Source organism: Schistocerca serialis, chromosome 2 (genome assembly GCF_023864345.2).
Source record: "Schistocerca serialis cubense isolate TAMUIC-IGC-003099 chromosome 2, iqSchSeri2.2, whole genome shotgun sequence".
NCBI classification, from domain to species: domain Eukaryota; kingdom Metazoa; phylum Arthropoda; class Insecta; order Orthoptera; family Acrididae; genus Schistocerca; species Schistocerca serialis.
Genome location: NC_064639.1, coordinates 565,085,106 through 565,102,746, shown reverse-complemented (window position 1 = coordinate 565,102,746; position 17,641 = coordinate 565,085,106). Strand labels below are relative to the sequence as shown.

The following is a 17,641-nucleotide window of genomic DNA, read 5'->3' as shown; positions in this document are numbered from 1 at the left end:
GGTCAGCGACCAGCGGATATTCACAAAGAAATTGTTTCTGTTTATGGGAACATTATGAATCGACAAAATGCAACGAAATGGTGTCGTCATTTCTCTGAAGGTAGGACCGATGTTCATGACGAACAAAGAACATGTCGGCCATCTGTGATACCTGATACCGTTCTTCAGAGAACGGAGGAAGCAATTCGTGCGAATAGACGTCTGACATTCAAGGAATTGCATCAGATCACACCAGATGTGTCAATGACAACTCTTTATGACGTTGTGACTGTGAAGTTAGAGTACAGGAAATTGTGTGCCCGCTGGGTTCCAAACTTTTAACGGAAGAACACAAAAAGAAAAGGATGGGCTTTGCACTCGACTTCCTCACACGCTATGCTGAAGCAGGTGACGAGTTCCTTGATCACATTGTGACAGGTGACGAGACATGGGTTTATCACCATACACCTGAATCCAAGCAACAATCGATGCAATGGCGCCCTTCGAATCCACCAAAAGCCAAGAAATGCGAAACGTCGATTTCAGCGAAGAAAGTCATAGCTTCTGTTTTTTGGGACAGACAAGGCATTCTTCTGTTGGAAGTTATGCCTCCTGGAACGACAATTAATGCCGCTGCATATTGCCACACTTTGAAACGTCTTCGAAGGGCAATTCAAAACAAATGCAGGGAAATGCTGACATGTGCAGTGCGCTTGCTTCATGATAACGCTCGGCCTCACACAGCACTCGTAACCAAAGCACTACTCAAACAATTCCAATGGGACGTATTGGACCATCTGCCATACAGCCCGAACCTTACGCTCACCGACTTCCATGTCTTCCGTTACCTGAAGTCACATCCTGGTGGAAAATCATTCCACGACGATGAAGAGATCAAAGGTGAAGTTGAAATGTGGTTCTGACAACAGGCAACAACCTTCTATGACTGTGGGATACAAAAGCTTGTGCACCTACTTAACAAATGTTTGGATAACGGGGGTGATTATGTCGAAAAATAACAAATAATCCAGTCAATAAGATGTCACTGACGTTTTCTAAATAAATTTTGTATTTAAGGACTGCGAGTAATTGGATCTTTACTTTTCGAAATGCTCTCGTACAACAGCAACAAACAAAACAGTTTCACAGTACGTACTTCATTTACGAAACTAGCAGGGAAGTATTACAATCGAGTTGCTTCTGCCTGCTTCCAAGATTAGCTGTGCGTGATTGGTAATGACGAATAGCGTAAGGACTCTTTTTTTTTGGCACAATTTGCAGCTTTGAAACAACATGGCTGCCTTCTTAAGTGCCATTATCTATATGTTTCGTACATGGAACTGAAATAATGGAACTCATAAAGAAGTTTACAGATGAACTGTGTGTGTAATTGACGCATTCACACTCTGGTTAATTAAGGATCAAGAAATTAATAAATAAGACACTTCATATACTGAATTATTTATTTGGGGCTCTGTATCGTTCAGTTTCTTCTGTCGAGGAATTTGGAAATAGCTGGTGATGAATGTGCTGCCTTTACGGAATGGTGATTCCGGCAGTACTTGAGATCCAGTCGAGGAAGTAGGTGACCCTGGTGAATCCGGCCGGGTCTCCGCTCGCACAGCCATTGCCCGAACCCCAGCTGACGATCCCGATCTGCGTGTAGCTTCCCTGTGAGCCGACCACCAGCGCTCCGCCGCTGTCGCCCTGAAACGTGACCACAGTATAATCTCTAGCTGGTGGGAGCCCCAATCAGGTATTCCCCAACATAGTAAAGTGTCACTCACTCAAGATGTACGCGGAAGGTAAACACATAAATTCTAAAATAGTAACTCCAAAAGTTCTTGAAATCCTTTTCCTCGAATGCAACTGCCATTGTGGCGGATATTCGCTGTCTGTTCAAAAGTACCCGAGCCTGTCCGCCATGGCTTGAAACTGTGGTGGCACACTTTCAGTCAGGTGTCTGAACGTATGTGGAGGAATGCTAGCCCAAAACTATAGGAGATTGTGCTGTAGGACGCTGCAGTTTGAAGTAATGGAAGTCGACCAATAAGTGTTCCATTGTGTTCAGGTAGGGACTATGTGCAGGCTAATCCGTTTCAGGAATGCTACTGTCCACAATCTATTGCCTCACAGCTACACCTTTATTATAAGGTCCATCGTCATGCTGAGACACTCATCGTCTGCTAACTGTTCTTCTACTCTATGAAGTACACGATGCTATAAAATACACTGACGAAAGAAATACTGCAACACGAAGGTGTCCTGCGACATACACGAAAACTGGTAGTCGTGTTTCTACATCTGAAAAATGAAGTCTACTCAAATTTCGAGCTATTCGCATAAGAGCGCCGCTAGTAGCGTCACTGTGAACATGCAATTCAGGTTTGCTTTAATTACACGCTGTAAAGGTCGTGAACCTTTGAGATTGAATGTGAGTTGATTGCAGTCAGGGATGCCTTTAAGGCGATAAAGACGCCATATTGAACAGGGTCGTATAATAGGGCTGCAATAAGCTGAATGTTGCTTCTGCGATACTGTAGAAACACTTGGTAAGAATGTAGGCACTGTGCATGATTCCTGTCAGCGGTGATCACGAGAATGTACAGTCGCAAGAAGACCGGACTTGGGATGGCCACGTGACACTACCGGGAAGGAAGACCATCGTCTTCGGCGTATGGCTCATCGTACTGCACATACAGCAGCAAACTGAGCAGCAGTTGGCGCCACAGTGACACATCAGTTACTTCAAGAACAGCCCCGAGCCAGACGCCTTGTAGCGTGCGTTCCACTGACCACAAACCGCTGCCATTTGCAACTTCATTGGTATCAAGCGAGAGCTCATTGGAAGGCAGAGTGAGGTATGTTGTGTTTTCTGGTGAAAGCCAGTTCTGCCTTGGTGCCGGTGATGGCCCTGTGTTGGATTGGAGGAGGCGTGTTAAGTGCCTGCAACCAACCTGTCTGTGTGCTAGATACACTGGACCTACACTTAGAATTATGGTCTGGGGTACGATTTCGTATGACAGTCGTTATCCCAAGCTCCCTAACTGCAAATTTGTAGATTAGTTTGGTGGTTTGGCCTGTTGTGCTGTCATTCAAGAACAGCGTTCCAGAGGGTGTTTCCCGACAAGATGACCCTCACGCACATTCCGCCGTTGAAACTGAACACGCTCTGCAGAGTGTCGACATGCTACCTTGGTCCACTCGATCAGTAGATCTGTTTCCAATAGTGCACATGTGGAACATCAGACGACAACTCCAGCGACATCTACCAACACCACTAACATCCTGGTATTGGACGAACAAGTGCAGCAGGCATGGAACTCCATCCCACAATCTGACGTGCAGCACCAGTACAACACAATGCATACACGTTTCCATGCTTGCATTCAACATTGTGGCAGTTACACCGGTTATTAATGCTCCAGAATTTCACATTTACAATGGCTTATCTTGTGCTTACATTAACCTGCAATCTTGCAGTACTAATCTCTTACAGCTACTACCTAGACAAGTGTGCTAGAAAAATTTCATTACACTACATAATTTGTTGGTGTTGCGATTTTTTTCTTCTCGGCCTATGTTCATATCTTTCCTATCTAGTGTTTCCTTAAGCACAATACGGGCATCACACTCTAACAAGACTCCAATACCATAACGCCACCTTCTCCGCACTCCCTCTGTCGGCACAGACAGGTAACATTCTTCACGCATTTCTCAAACTAAAATCCTCTTTCATCTGTTTGCTCCAGGGTACAAAGTGATTCAAGCACTCGTTTCCACTCGTACACTGCCCAGTGGCATCGCTATTTGCACCTCCACGAGCGTTGGTTAGCAATAACTACAGAAATGTGTCGCTTCTGAGAAGCTGCTCGATAATTGTGTGCTTTGAGTTCGTGCAATTTTTTACATCCTCCGCAATGCTCTACCGTTCCCGTCCGTCAGTTCAGTAGATCTACCTGGTTTGGTTCAGTTGTGGCTCTACCGTCACGCTTCCACTTTACAATGATGTCAACGACACTCGACTTGGGCAACTGGAGAAGCGTTCAGTATCTCCAATGGATCTTCTCAGGCAACATACAATGACTATTCCATGGTCGATGTAACAGAGGTATTCTGACTAACCCATTCGTCTGTCATTGTTTCTCTGCTGGCAACACGATACTCTCCACCTCCTTTTATACACTCGCATCCACCTGACATCCAGCAGTCAGTCCCGCATTACGGAGGGGTGTCCGGATAATTGTCATCTGATGATGTGGAACTGTGCCGAGTCAAGGTTGCCCAAGCAAATATCTCATTTCCCTTTTCGCACCGCTGTCATATCAAACAATCTGACAATCGTTTGTCTCCATGTACCTGAATGCCTTTGCTTGAGCTAGATACTCATTCCTTATTGTGAAGTGTTATGGAAGTCTGTAAATACCCTCTACAGGTTCTGACTGTGATGATGGTACAGATTACCAGTGAAGAGGATATGTAAGAATACTCGCTTCTTTGTGCAACAAAGTGATGCCAGCACAGAAGCTGGGAGACCCCAAATTGTTATCATCGTCAGCAGACCATAATTGGTAATATGAAATTTGGCATTTACACTTACGCCTTTTTCCTTAGTTGTTTCCGTACCGAAGTCCAATACCTGAAATTGATACATTTCTCTTTCTTTACCACGGCTAACGGTACGCAACCTCATCAAAGAAATACAACCATCCCTATCGTTAACCCTTAGATGAGCTTATTATTATGGAAGATCTGCAGTACGTTTAGCTTCACACACAGTGTAGCCCATAAGGCAGGGCAAACTCCTACCGTGAGTAATATTAGCTCGGCATCGTGCGAACAAAAGTGTATCAGATTCGGAAATGTTGTTAATATCTTTGGACACCGAGGGTGCAGCATCAGCTTTTCATGAACGATGAATGTTGTGAAGTATTCCGAGGATCGTTAGTAATTCGGTATTGTGAATCATTCGGTGGAGAGGAACGATCTTCATGATTTCAGACCATGAGTATAGTACAGATACGCAGTGCACTGTCTCCACTACTGTTCATCACTTTTATGGGCGATGGAATAAAGAACAACCAGATAAGTTTTATTGAAATTAATGCAATTGGATTTGTAGATGATATCATGATCTGAGGCAAATCAGAAGAAGGAGTTCAGAACAGATTCAACGTGTGTGGAAATCAGCTCCTAGAATATCTTCATATCAGCGAGACCAAGGCAGAGGCGACAGCATTCAATGTAGACGAGCATCACGCGATTGTGAGACTAGGACATCATCAGCTACAGTTTGTGGACGGTTTCCCGCACCTATATAGCATAATGTCCAGGAATAATTCGATGGATAGAAGACTACGAACAAAGTTCAAAACGGTGCTGAGTTCTACCAACAATAAAAATTTCGCCATTGAAGCATGCGCCCTCACAAAGAAAGGCATCGAGGTTCCTGGCAGCGACAGCGACGCAACCTTCACCGCCCAGCCATCGGACGCACGAGTGCCACGCACCCTGAGCTTAGGCGCCACCGGCGCCGAAGATCACCTTAGTAAGAGACTGCCCGACCGTAGCTCTAGCCAGTTCCTGCTGGGTTGTAGTCCAGTTCTGGCATAGTTGTCACCCAGTTGTCGAATAGCTCGGGTTAGCAGCAGTCGAGGATAGTTACAATGCAGTCGTAACTTTCTCTACGAAAGTAGTGCATCAAACTGGCACCAAGACTTTCAGTACGTATGTTTCTATGTAGTGAACTATTAACGTGATAACTTTTCCCTGCTTTGCTAAAGACTTTTATATGGATTTCAACAAGGACACTTTTTTCCAAAGTTAAGTGTTCACCAGTTCTTTTGATTTCTGTCCCAGAATCCGCGCACTGTCCCGAATGGACATGGTACTCTTGGTGGTCAGACTATTCGGCCACTTCAGTTACCGTATGGAATCAATATCTGTTGCAGTGACAATGGCGGTAGATACTTACGTTGCAGGTGCTCTGTCCGCTGGAACCGACGGCGCAGAGTGTGAAGTCGTAGATGGGACCGCCGTAGTATTGGCTGCACTGCGTGTTGGACATGACGTTCAGTGTCGTGTACTGCAGCGTGTCTGGGATGACACCGTCTGGAAACAAACAACACGGCCTCGTGTACCCCTCAATGCTTCCATGAGTGACAGCTTCACTAAATGTGCTGATGTTCAGTTTCCAAGAATGTTCTTTATCATGATACGTTACGGAATTACACAGATAATGTAATGCAACTAGTAGGCCGAACATTAAACATATTCTGCGTATTTTGTATTACATGTTTCTCTTCTCTCTTCGTTGTAAACTTTTATTAGGGTAACAAGTGCCACATAATATGTGTTTTTATTGAGGCATGTACAGGGTGACAATTATTGAACTATAAGAAAGAAACCATGTCCCATTGACCTTCCCGTGGGTAGGGTGGCTTGCGTGCCTCAGTGATACAGATAGCTGTACCGTAGGTGCAACCACAACGGAAGGGTATTTGTTGAGAGGTCATGCAAACGTGTGGTTTCTGAAGAGGGGCAGCAATCTTTTCAGTAGTAGCAGAGGCAAGTCTGGATGATTGACTCATCTGGCCTTTTAACTCTAACCAAAACGGCCTTGCTGTGCTGGTACTGCGAACGGCTGAAAGCAAGGGGAAACTACAGCCGTAATTTTTCCCGAGGGCATGCAGCTTTACTGTGTGGTTCAATGATGATGGCGTCCTCTTGGGCAAAATATTCCAGAGTTAAAATAGTCCCATATTCGGATCTCCGGGCGGGGACTACTCGGGAGGACGTTGTTATCAGGAGAAAGAAAACTGGCGTTCTACGGATCCGAGCGTGGAATGTCAGATCCCTTAATCGGGCAGGTAGGTTAGAAAATTAAAAAAGGGAAATGGATAGGTTAAAGTTAGATACAGAGGAAATTAGTGAAGTTCGGTGGCAGGAGGAACAAGACTTCCGGTCAGGCGAATACAGAGTTATAAACAGAAAATCAAATAGGGGTAATGCAGGAGTAGGTTTAATAATGAATAGGATAATAGGAACGCGGGTAAGCTACTACAAACAGCACAGTGAACGCATTATTATGGCCAAGATTGATTTGAAGCTCACGCCTACCACAGTAGTACAAGTTTATACGCCAACTAGTTCCGCAAATGACGAAGAGATTGATGAAATGTATGATGAAATAAATGAATTTATTCAGATAGTGAAGGGAGACGAAAATTTAATAGTCACGGGTGACTGGAACTAGATAGTAGGAAAAGGAAGAGAAAGAAACGTAGTAGGTGAATATGGAATAGGATTAAGGAATGAAAGAGAAAGCTGACTGGTAGAACATTGCACAGAGCATCACTTAATCATAGCTAACACTTGGTTCAAGAATCATAAAAGGTTGTATAAATGGAAGAAGCCTGCAGATACTGGAAGGTCTCGGATTATAAAATGGTAAGACAGAAATTCAGGAACCAGATTTAAATTGTAAGACATTTCCAGGGGCAGGTGTAGACTCTGACCACAATATACTGGTTATGAACTGTAGATTAAAACTGAAGAAACTGCAAAAAGGTGGGAATTTAAGGACATGCGACCTGGATAAACTGAAAGAACCAGAGGTTGCAGAGAGCTTCAGGGAGAGCATAAGGGAACGATTGACAGTAATGGGGGCTAGAAATACAGCAGAAGAAGAATGGGTAGCTTTGAGACATGAAATAGTGAAGTTAGCACAGGACCAGGTTGGTAAAAAGACGAGGGCTAATGGAAATCACTGGCTAACAGATAAGATATTGAATTTAACTGATGAAAGGAGAAAATATAAAAATGCAGTAAATGAAGCAGGCAAAAAGTAATATAAACGTCTCAAAAATGAGATCGACAGGAAGTGCAAAATGGCTAAGCAGGGATGGCTTGAGGACAAATGTAAGGATGTAGAGGCGCATATCACTAGGGGTAAGATAGATACTCGCTACAGGAAAATTAAAGAAAACTTTGGAGAAAAGAGAACCACTTGCATGAATATGAAGAGCTCATGTGCAGACTCAGTTCTAAGCAAAGAACAGAAAGCAGAAAGGTGGAAGGAGTATATAGAGGGTCTATACAAGGGCGATGTTCTTGAGGACAATAAATTTAAATGTCAGAAAACTTACTGGCGGTTGTGACACGTTTGGTCTTATACTGGTGTCTACTGTTTTCAAAAGACATCCCACGAAAAAGAAAATTTGGCGCTCTCCACAAAAATGTTTTGGTGAATTTCAACTGGAATACGTTGCAATATCTAAATGCGACGTTAGGGAAATAGGAAATGTAGAAGTGAGAAAATGTGGCAGTTTTAAACTATCACTTTCTGCTGCTCGGTGTAGCCGGGTGGTCTAGGGATCCTTGCCAGTGTTTGCGCGCCTCCTCCCATTGGAGGTTCGAGTTCTCCCTCGGGCATGAGTGTGTGTGTTGTCCTTAGCGTAAGTTACTCGAAGTTAGATTAAGTAGTGTGTATGCCTAGGGACCGATGACCTTAGCAGTTTGGTCCCAAAGGAACTTACCACAAATATCCAATTTATCACTTCCTGACCCGTGTAAGGATAGACTTCTATCATTAAATAAGAAAACACTGCCTGAGAATAAAGTTATAAGAAACGACACTGAAAACCTCAGCATAGCTAATTTTCAAAAGCTGCTACAGCAAAGGAAAACAGGGATCTAGCCTGATACCTGAAAAAATACGTACCTACAGAAAAGGAAATAACAGCGTTACAAGGGAGATGTAAACATGCTAGGTGGACTGAAGACTGTGAAAGGCAGTCTGCCGAATGAAAGTAGCTTGTAAAACATTGGAAATTGACAAAACAAGAGATAAGGTTTCAGAAAACGAAGAAGTGCTGAAGCAGATAGCAAAAATCCTCCGTAAAGCCAAAACTTCAAGAGGGCGATGGGAATCTGGCGGTGAAGAATTAAGAAAACTGAAAGACATTGGCTATGTAGTGATCTTGTGGATATTGCAGTTCTTATTTGGGTGCTGGAAGAAAAACTGGAGACGAATTCCGCGTTATTCAAGACACTGTTTAATAGTTTTCTTACCCAAAAATGTTTCAGCACTTTTGTGCTATCTTCAGTGGATAATTGTTTATTTTCTTTCTGAAAAACTGTTGTTTCATATTAACCTCTCAGATGGATTATTTGAACTTCTGGTACAAATGTATTTGAATTTGTAAAAGGAACGATTGTTAAGTGTCAATCGTTTTTCATTAGTTTACATACAGCACAGAGTTGAGACATGCACACATCAAAGTAAGTTTTGCATCACCCCGGATCCTAGAACTCCTGAAGACAGACGTTAACTGTGGATATTGTATCACAGACAGTCCCTTTAACTGTTCGGAGACGTCTCTAAACCCGCCCAAAGATGTAAACAACCATGCATCAGCAGCACCTATTAGACGGTGGAGGATCGACAGCCGATAAGTTCCAGTCATTCCACCAAGAAGGAGGTACACGGCTCGTGTTGTCTGTAGTTCAACCACGCCTAGACGGTCAATACCGTGCGTGGTTCGATCGCGTCCGCATAGTTGCTTTGTGACAGGAGGGGGTCTCAACAAGGTAAGTGTCCAGGCGTCTCGGAGCGAACCAAAGCGATGTTGTTCGGACATGGAGGAGATACAGAGAGACAGGAACTGTTGATGACATGCCTCGCTCAGGTCACCCAAGGCCTACTACTGCAGTGGATGACCGCTACCAACGGATAATGGCTTTGAGAAACCCTGACAGCACCAAGTTGAATAATGCGTTTTGTGCAGCCACAGGACGTAATGTTAGAGTCAAACTTTGCGCAATAGGATGCATGATGCACACCTTCACTCCCGACGTCCATCTTTGTAACCGCGACACCATGCAGCGCGGTACAGATGGGCTCAGCAAAATGCCGAATGGACCGCTCAGGATAGGCATATCGTTCTCTTCATCGATGACTGTCGCATATGCCTTCAGCCAGACAATCGACGGAGACGCGTTTGGAGACAACGCGGTCAGGCTGAATGCCTTAGACACACTGTCTAGCGAGTGCAGCAAGGTGGAATTTCGCTGCTGTTTTGGGGTGGCATTATGTCGGGTCGACGTACGCCGCTGGTGGTCATGGAAGGTGCCGTAACGGTTTGTACGTTACGTGAACGCCATCCTCAGATAGAGCAACCACATCGGCAGCATATTGGCAAGGCATTCGTCTTCATGGACGACAATTGGCACCCGTATCATGCACATCTTGTGAATAACTTCCTTCGCGATAGCGACATCGCTCGAGTAGAGTGACCAGCATGTTCTCCAGGTACGAAACCTATCGAACGTGCCACGAATAGATTAGAAATGGCTGTTTATGGACGACGTGACCCACCAACCGTTCTAAGGGATCTACGCCGAATCGCCGTTGAGGAGTGGGACAATCGGGACCAACAGTGCCTCGAGGAACTTGTCGATAGTATGCCATAACGAATACTGGCGGGCATAATGCAAGTGGTCGTGCTACTGGGTATTGTAGGTACTGGTGTGTGCAGGAATCTGGACCACCATATCTGGAAGTCGCGCTGCATGGTGATACAACGTGCAGTGTGTGCTTTTTATGAGCAATAACAAGGGCGGAAATGTTCTTTATGTTGAGCTCTGTTCCAATTTTCTGTACGTGTTCCGGAACTCTCGGAACCGAGGTGGTGCAAAACTTTTTTTGATGTGTGTATATCACAGAGCTGAGACTTTAGGAGTTGTTCTTTTACCGTATGCCTAAAGATTTTAGTTTTATAGTAAATTTGGAAATAACACAAATATGTACACGTGTTTACATGCCGTGAGAGAGAGAGAGAGAGGTGGATTTGAGAGACTTATGGGTAGCTAGTAGAGTGAATGGTGTTGACTATGGGTAAAAGAATTTAATTTTACAGGGTGATAAAATTAACTGCACAGGAGAATCGGTACGATGCAAAGTCAGCAGACAAAAGAAACAAGAAAATACAAAAACGGTGAACACGTAACACTATAGACAGAAACACACACACACACACACACACACACACACACACACACACACAACAAGAGAGAGAGGGAGAGAGAGAGAGAGAGAGAGAGAGAGAGAGATGGTGTGGGGGGAGGGAGTTAAGGAGATAGGCTTCATTATTGACATACTATCCGCAGATAGTAAGTAACAAAAGGCACTTAATGACTTACAGAAACTGAGTGGGAAATATGCTAAAGATACCGAAAAAACAACATAATACAGAGGAGACTTGGAAGACGTAATACCGACGCTGATAAATATAGTCGGTCTGGTATGTATCGGTTAACATGCAATTACAATCAAACTGCACATGTGGGTCAAACGTGCAGGAAGTTTGGAACCAGATATACAGAACATGATTGCATTTGCAATTGTAGTGATGTTTTGGCGACTTTTGGTTACTGATTACACCTTCTGTCCAACCGCCCACGAGCGCAATGACCATTTGGCATCCGTGCGCGGCTTGCGCTGCAGTCACTAAGCATGGAGCATGTACAACCACAAATCCAGGGTTTTATGCGATTGCCACCACGGTTACTGCAGAGGCCCAGAACAATATTAGATTTAGTGCCGTACAGGACTGTTTGCACTCCTGCATATGTTTTTAACCACATTTTTTATGACATTGCAACTGGGCAACACAACTCTACAGCTGTCCTTGCGGATTCGTCGAAACAGGACACCGTTGGTTGCCCTGTAGATCGAGTCCTCTAGGTCCGACAGCCTCGGGACTTAACTGCCTTCGACGGGGAATTTCATACGTTCTTGCGGGCACTGGAGCAGATAAGATGCTACTTCAAGTGCAAAATTCCTTGTCTATTCAGTTTCTCTGAGCGACCGTCATTCTATATAATGCTTGTACCCAGAAGTGAAAGTGGGACAGAATATACAAGACACCTCCATTAGGGCCGGCCGAAGTGGCCGCGCGGTTCTGGCGCTGCAGTCTGGAACCGCGAGACCGCTACGGTCGCAGGTTCGAATCCTGCCTCGGGCATGGATGTGTGTGATGTCCTTAGGTTAGTTAGGTTTAACTAGTTCTAAGTTCTAGGGGACTAATGACCTCAGCAGTTGAGTCCCATAGTGCTCAGAGCCATTTGAACCATTTTGAACACCTCCATTAAGTACAATGGCTGTGGAGGGAGGTCTTTTTTCTTGGTACCAAGGCACATGAATATTGCGGGGAACGAAAGCGCAGATGTAGCAGCGAAGGAGGCATGTCGTGATCCTCAGTTATTTCACTGTGCCGTCCCCTTGCACACTATCGCCTCGCTGTTGAGGTACAGAGTCATGCCGCGATGGGAGTAACTGGAAGTGACAGGTAATACGCTGCGTCTAGTAAAGCGCACTACGCAGTGGTGTTCGAGCCACGAAGACAGGGTGAGCTTCTCCTTTCTCGTCTTCGCGTAAGCCACAGTCCTCTCGCGCCTGGCTTCTTGCTCCAGCGCGGCGGCCCTCCAGTGTGTGGTGCTTATGGTGTACAGATCACTGTAAGCCACATTCTGTTAGACTGTGTTTTATCTTCGGGCCAGAGGGCGACGGAAAATTTACCAGCAGTCTTCCTCCGTTTTAAGTGACAATGAAACGAATGTGGTTAGAGTTGTAACGTTTTGTGATCTGTCCACCTTGTTTCCCCAAATTTTAGGGAGATGTTCTTAATGTGTTAACAGTTTGGTACTTTATTGTGGCGCTGTTCGTATTGAGAAGTTTTCATTTACGTTCGTGCACTAGAGACACTCTTGTGTTCCTGGCCAGTGTAGGCAAGCAGACTGCAGAGTCTCGTAAATGTCTGCGATAACTGAGTGTCTTCAATCATAGGAGTTTTCCGACTCAGTAATACGTCCATAGTCTAGCCGTATTTATTTTCTGGACGTCACACTGCATCTCCACGGCGCCGCCAGTCTTCTACGACGCGGAAGATTGACACTTTTCTGATCACTTGGGTGATATTTGCGAATCGAAGTAATATAGGGAAGAGTAAATTCACATAATTGCAGTGCCACTAATTCGTCTCTTAGTTTTTCGTTGTCTACTCCACCTTAGGTGGTGGTCAGAGCTTACAAAAGGGTTACAACATCAACCTTTGCAGTGTTCTTAACGAACTTAACAAGGGACGCGTTTTGACCGCTAGGTGTTGTGCCAGTCTTGGATAGTAGGATTTATGATTGTATATTTGTTAGGTTTCCATGTTGTGTGTTTTGCACTTTCATTCTTATTTTATAGTCAATTATTCATTAATAGAATTCTTTTTTTCTCGTTTAACTAGGTTTTGTCCCTATTCTCACTCTGAATACATTAGATAAGGAATAGAAATAAAAGGAAGGATCAGAGCAAGGAATGTCAGAGCGCTGAATCGGACAGGTACGTTAGATAATTTAAAAAGGAATCGGTTGAAGTTAGATATACCGGGAATAAGTGAAGTACGGTGACAGGAGGCACAAGAATTCTGGTGCGTTGAATACGGAGTTATAAATAAAAAAGTGAAATAATGATAATGCAGGAGTGGGTTTCACAGTGAATAAGATAGTAGGAATTCGGGTAAACTACTATGAGCAGCATAGTGGACGCATTATTGTATCCAAGATACAATGGTTCAAATGACTCTGAGCGCTATGGGACTTAACTTCTGAGGTCATCAGTCCATTAGAACTTAGAACTACTTAAACCTAACTAACCTAAGGACATCAGACACATCCATGCCCGAGGCAGGATTCGAACCTGCGACCGTAGCGGTCTCGCGGCTCCAGACTGTAGGGCCTAGAAACGCTCGGCGTTTATCCAAGATAGACACGAAGCCCACACTCACCACTGTAGAAGTTGTTTCCATATCGACTAGCTCAGGAGAAGATGGAGAAATTGAAGAAGTGTATGACGACATAAAAGAAGTTATTCAGACGAAAATTTAATAGTGATGGGGTACTCGAATTTGGTCTGGACTGGGGAAAAGGAATGAAAGAAGAAGCCGTTTGGTAGAGTTTTGTACAGACCATAATTTAATCGTCGCTAACACTCGGTTTAAGAATCACAAAAGAAGATTATTTACGTTGAAGAGACCTGGAGACACCGGAAGTTTTCAGATTGAGTATGTAATGACAAGACAGATTTAGGAATCAGGTTTTAATCTGTAAAACTTTTCCAGTCGCAGATGTAGATTCTGACCACAATTTATTGGCTACGAACTGTAGATTAAAACTGAAGGTACTGGAAAAAGGTAGGAAATGAAGGAGATGGGACCTGAATAAATTGAAAAAACCAAAGGTTGCTGAGAGTTTCAGAGGGAGTATTAGGCGACGGATGACTAGATCAGGGGAAAGGAATACAGAAGAAGACGAATGGGTAACTTTAAGAGATGAAATAGCAGCAGAGAATCAAATACGTAAAAAGACAAGCCCTAGTGAAGAGATATTGAATATAATCGCTGAAGAATAAAATATAAAAATACAGAAAATGCAGAAGGCGAAAGGGAATACAAAAGTCTAACATATCAGATTGGCAGGAAGTGCAAAATGGCTAAGCAGGAATGGCTAGAGGACAAATGTAAGTATTTAGAAGCGTATTTCATTACGGGAAAAATAGATACCGCCTACAGGAAAGTTAAAGATGCCATTACGAATAAAAAGAAGCAGCTGTTAGAATATCAAGAGCTCAGATGGGAAACCAGTGCTAAGCATAAAAGGGAAAGCTGGAAGATTGGTGGGGTACATAGAAGGTCTGTACAAGGGAGATAAACTTGAAGGCAATGTTACAGAAATGGAAGTGGACGTAGTTGAAGTTAAGATTGGAGATATGATACTGCGAGAACTTGACACAACTCTGAAAGCCCTAAGTCGAAACAAGACCCTGGGAGTAGACGATATTTCGTCAGAACTTCTGATAGCCTTGGGACAGTCATCCACTAAAAAACTCTTCCATCTAGTGTTAAAGATGCAGGAGACAGATGAAATACCCTCAGACTTCAAGAAGAATGTAATAATTTGAGAGAAAGCAGTTCCTAACAGGTGTGAAAATAACCGACCTATCAGTTTCATGTCATGGCTGCAAAATACTAACACAAATTCCTTACACAGTAATGGAAAAACTGGTAGAAGCAGACTTCTGGAAAGATCAGTTTGGATCCCGGAGAATGTGGGAACACGCGAGGCAATATTGACCCTATGACGCACAAGAAAGATTAAGGAAAGACGAACCTACGATTATAGTATTTGTAGACTGAGACAAAGCTTTTGACAACATTGACTGGAATACTCTCATTGAAATTCTGAAGGTAACAGGGATAAAATACTGGGAGCGAAAGGCTATTTACAAAAGAAAACAGAAGGCAGTAATAAGAGTAGAGGGGCATGAAAGGGTAGCAGTGGTTGAGAAGGAAGTGAGACTGTTTTTTAGCCTACCCCCGACGGTATTCAATCTGTATACTGATAAAGCAGTAAAGGAAATAAAAGAAAAAATTGGAGTAGGAATTAATATCCAGGCAGATGAAACACAAACCTTGAAGTTTGCCAGTAACATTGTAATTCTATCAGAGACAGCAAATTACTTGACCAGTTGAACGGAGCGGACATTGTCTTGAAAGGAGAATATGAAATGAACATCAAGAAAAGCAAAAGAAGGTTAATGAAATGTTGTCGAAGTAAACCACGTGATGCTAAGGAAATTAGACTAGTAGGTGAGGTTTGCTATTTGGGAGGCAAAATAACTGAGGAATGCAGAAGTAGAGAGGATATAAAGTATACACTGTAAATGCTAAGGACAGGATTTCTGAAGAAGAGAAGTTTATTAACATCGAGTGTAGATTTAAACATCAGGAAGCCTTTTCTGAAAGTATTTGCCTTGAGTGTTGCCATGTGTGGAAGTGAATCATGGACGATAAGCAGTTTCGACAAAGAATGAATAGAAGTTTTCGAAATGTGGCGCTACAGAAAATTATTGGATATTGGATGGGTAGATAACGTAACTAATGAGTAGGTACTGAATATAATTGGGGAAACAAGAAATTTTTGACACAACTTGACCGAAAGAAGAGATCAGTTGAGAGGACAGTTTCTGAGACATCAAGGCATCACCAGTTTAGTATAGAAGGGGAGTGTGGAGGATAAATATCGTAGAGGGAGACCAGTGTTGCCACTGAAGATTAAAACAACAATAAGTCACATTTTCTGGAATTTTCTCGAAGCGTTTCGAAATTAAGCATTACATGTCAAGTTTGCCTAATGCCACCTCTACTTCTAGGAGTCAACTGTCACTGGAAGTGTCACCATTCGGAAATCTCGAAAACTATGGACTTGATAATAATATAGATCATTTTCGGGATTTTTAACGTCCTTCCCTCAACCACCTACGGCTCTGCCCTAGGGGTGTCTTACCCCACAGCAAATTCTTCTAAATGATAAATCACATGTAGCAAATCTGGTTCGAACTTTTTGCAGACGATCCAGTGCTAAGCATGTGTCTTCATATTCAGACGGTAGTTGTCACGTTGTACTAACTCATATGTATCAAGTCTTTATAAAGCACTGCAGGCCCTACAGAGCTATTCCCGAACAGGACAAATACGCAGTATGTGAAATATCTCGTAGGACAAGACTGTCATCCACGAAGCTCATAAATGACACCTATATATTCTTAATTGGAACTTGCATTGAGGTTCGTCTTTCCCTTATCTACAAAAAATTTATGCTGCAATGTTAATGAGCTGTAGCACTCTTTTACAAACTAACTTCAGTTAGCTTTATTCGGTTTCGATAGATATTATACTTAAGCGTCTCCCCTGTATTACATTTGGTTATCTACATAATTCTGAATATCTTATTCAAGTTGACACATGACGATTTTTTAAAGATAGATATTCAAATGTAAATTTCGAATAGCTCGTGACTATCTATCACTACCTGACGGATATTCTTTTCTATTCTTCTCTGGATGCATCCAGTCAGCAACTTATGAAATTCCCGTGCCTTGTTGATCATGTGGTAGCTCTTAGGGTTATCTGCTTTTAATTTCTGCCGCAGTATGAGTACATTGCTTTCCTGGAAGCCTGACGGAGCGTTTCATATCTCATACGCCACTGATTTTAGTGATCCAGAAGATACTTCCATGAAACGTGTTGCGTTGAGGACAGTACTCAGTTTATATTAAATTTACTCAGATCGTGCAAAATTTGACGTATTGTATGACGAGACAACCTATACAATAAATGCAGACTCACATTTTCAAACGTATTACCGCTAACAACATTCGATACCCTTACACCAACTTTCAGGATGGGACGGAATCAATAAAAAGTTTAAAAAGTAGTCACCACCTACGTAGAACGCGTGTACTTACTGTCGGTAGTGAGGCCCCAGCCGCTGACCGTAGCGGTCTGGCCCTCGAAGCTGTTGCTCGCCTGTGAACGAGAAGGCAGGTTCACCAGTCCGATGTAATCTGTAAAAATAGAAACATATTTTTATATTTCTCGTTATATCCCTGGAACAATCAAGACGTAGGACTCTCTCGAAGAATGAAGTCACAGAAGCAATGAAAATACTCTCTGAACTACGATTCTAGTAATCAAGAAACATATGGACGCATTTAGTACGTTAATGAACGGACGTCTCTATAACATACTTGATCGGGATAATTAAGATGACTTCG

The 17,641-nt window shown here is 43.2% G+C and overlaps 1 protein-coding gene across 1 annotated transcript in view; it reads right to left on the bottom strand.

Annotated features, from left to right (window-relative positions):
• Positions 1-1,515: 1,515 nt before the first annotated feature.
• The window catches only part of LOC126456222 (brachyurin-like), a 44,028-nt gene continuing 27,902 nt past the window's right edge, over positions 1,516-17,641 (bottom strand). Inside the window, exons 3-5 of the mRNA XM_050091975.1 lie at positions 17,333-17,431; positions 5,954-6,090; positions 1,516-1,686 (exon numbers count right to left, since the gene is read on the bottom strand). Of these exons, the coding sequence (XP_049947932.1) occupies positions 1,516-1,686; positions 5,954-6,090; positions 17,333-17,431 (407 nt within the window). The remainder of the gene's footprint in view (positions 1,687-5,953; positions 6,091-17,332; positions 17,432-17,641) is intronic.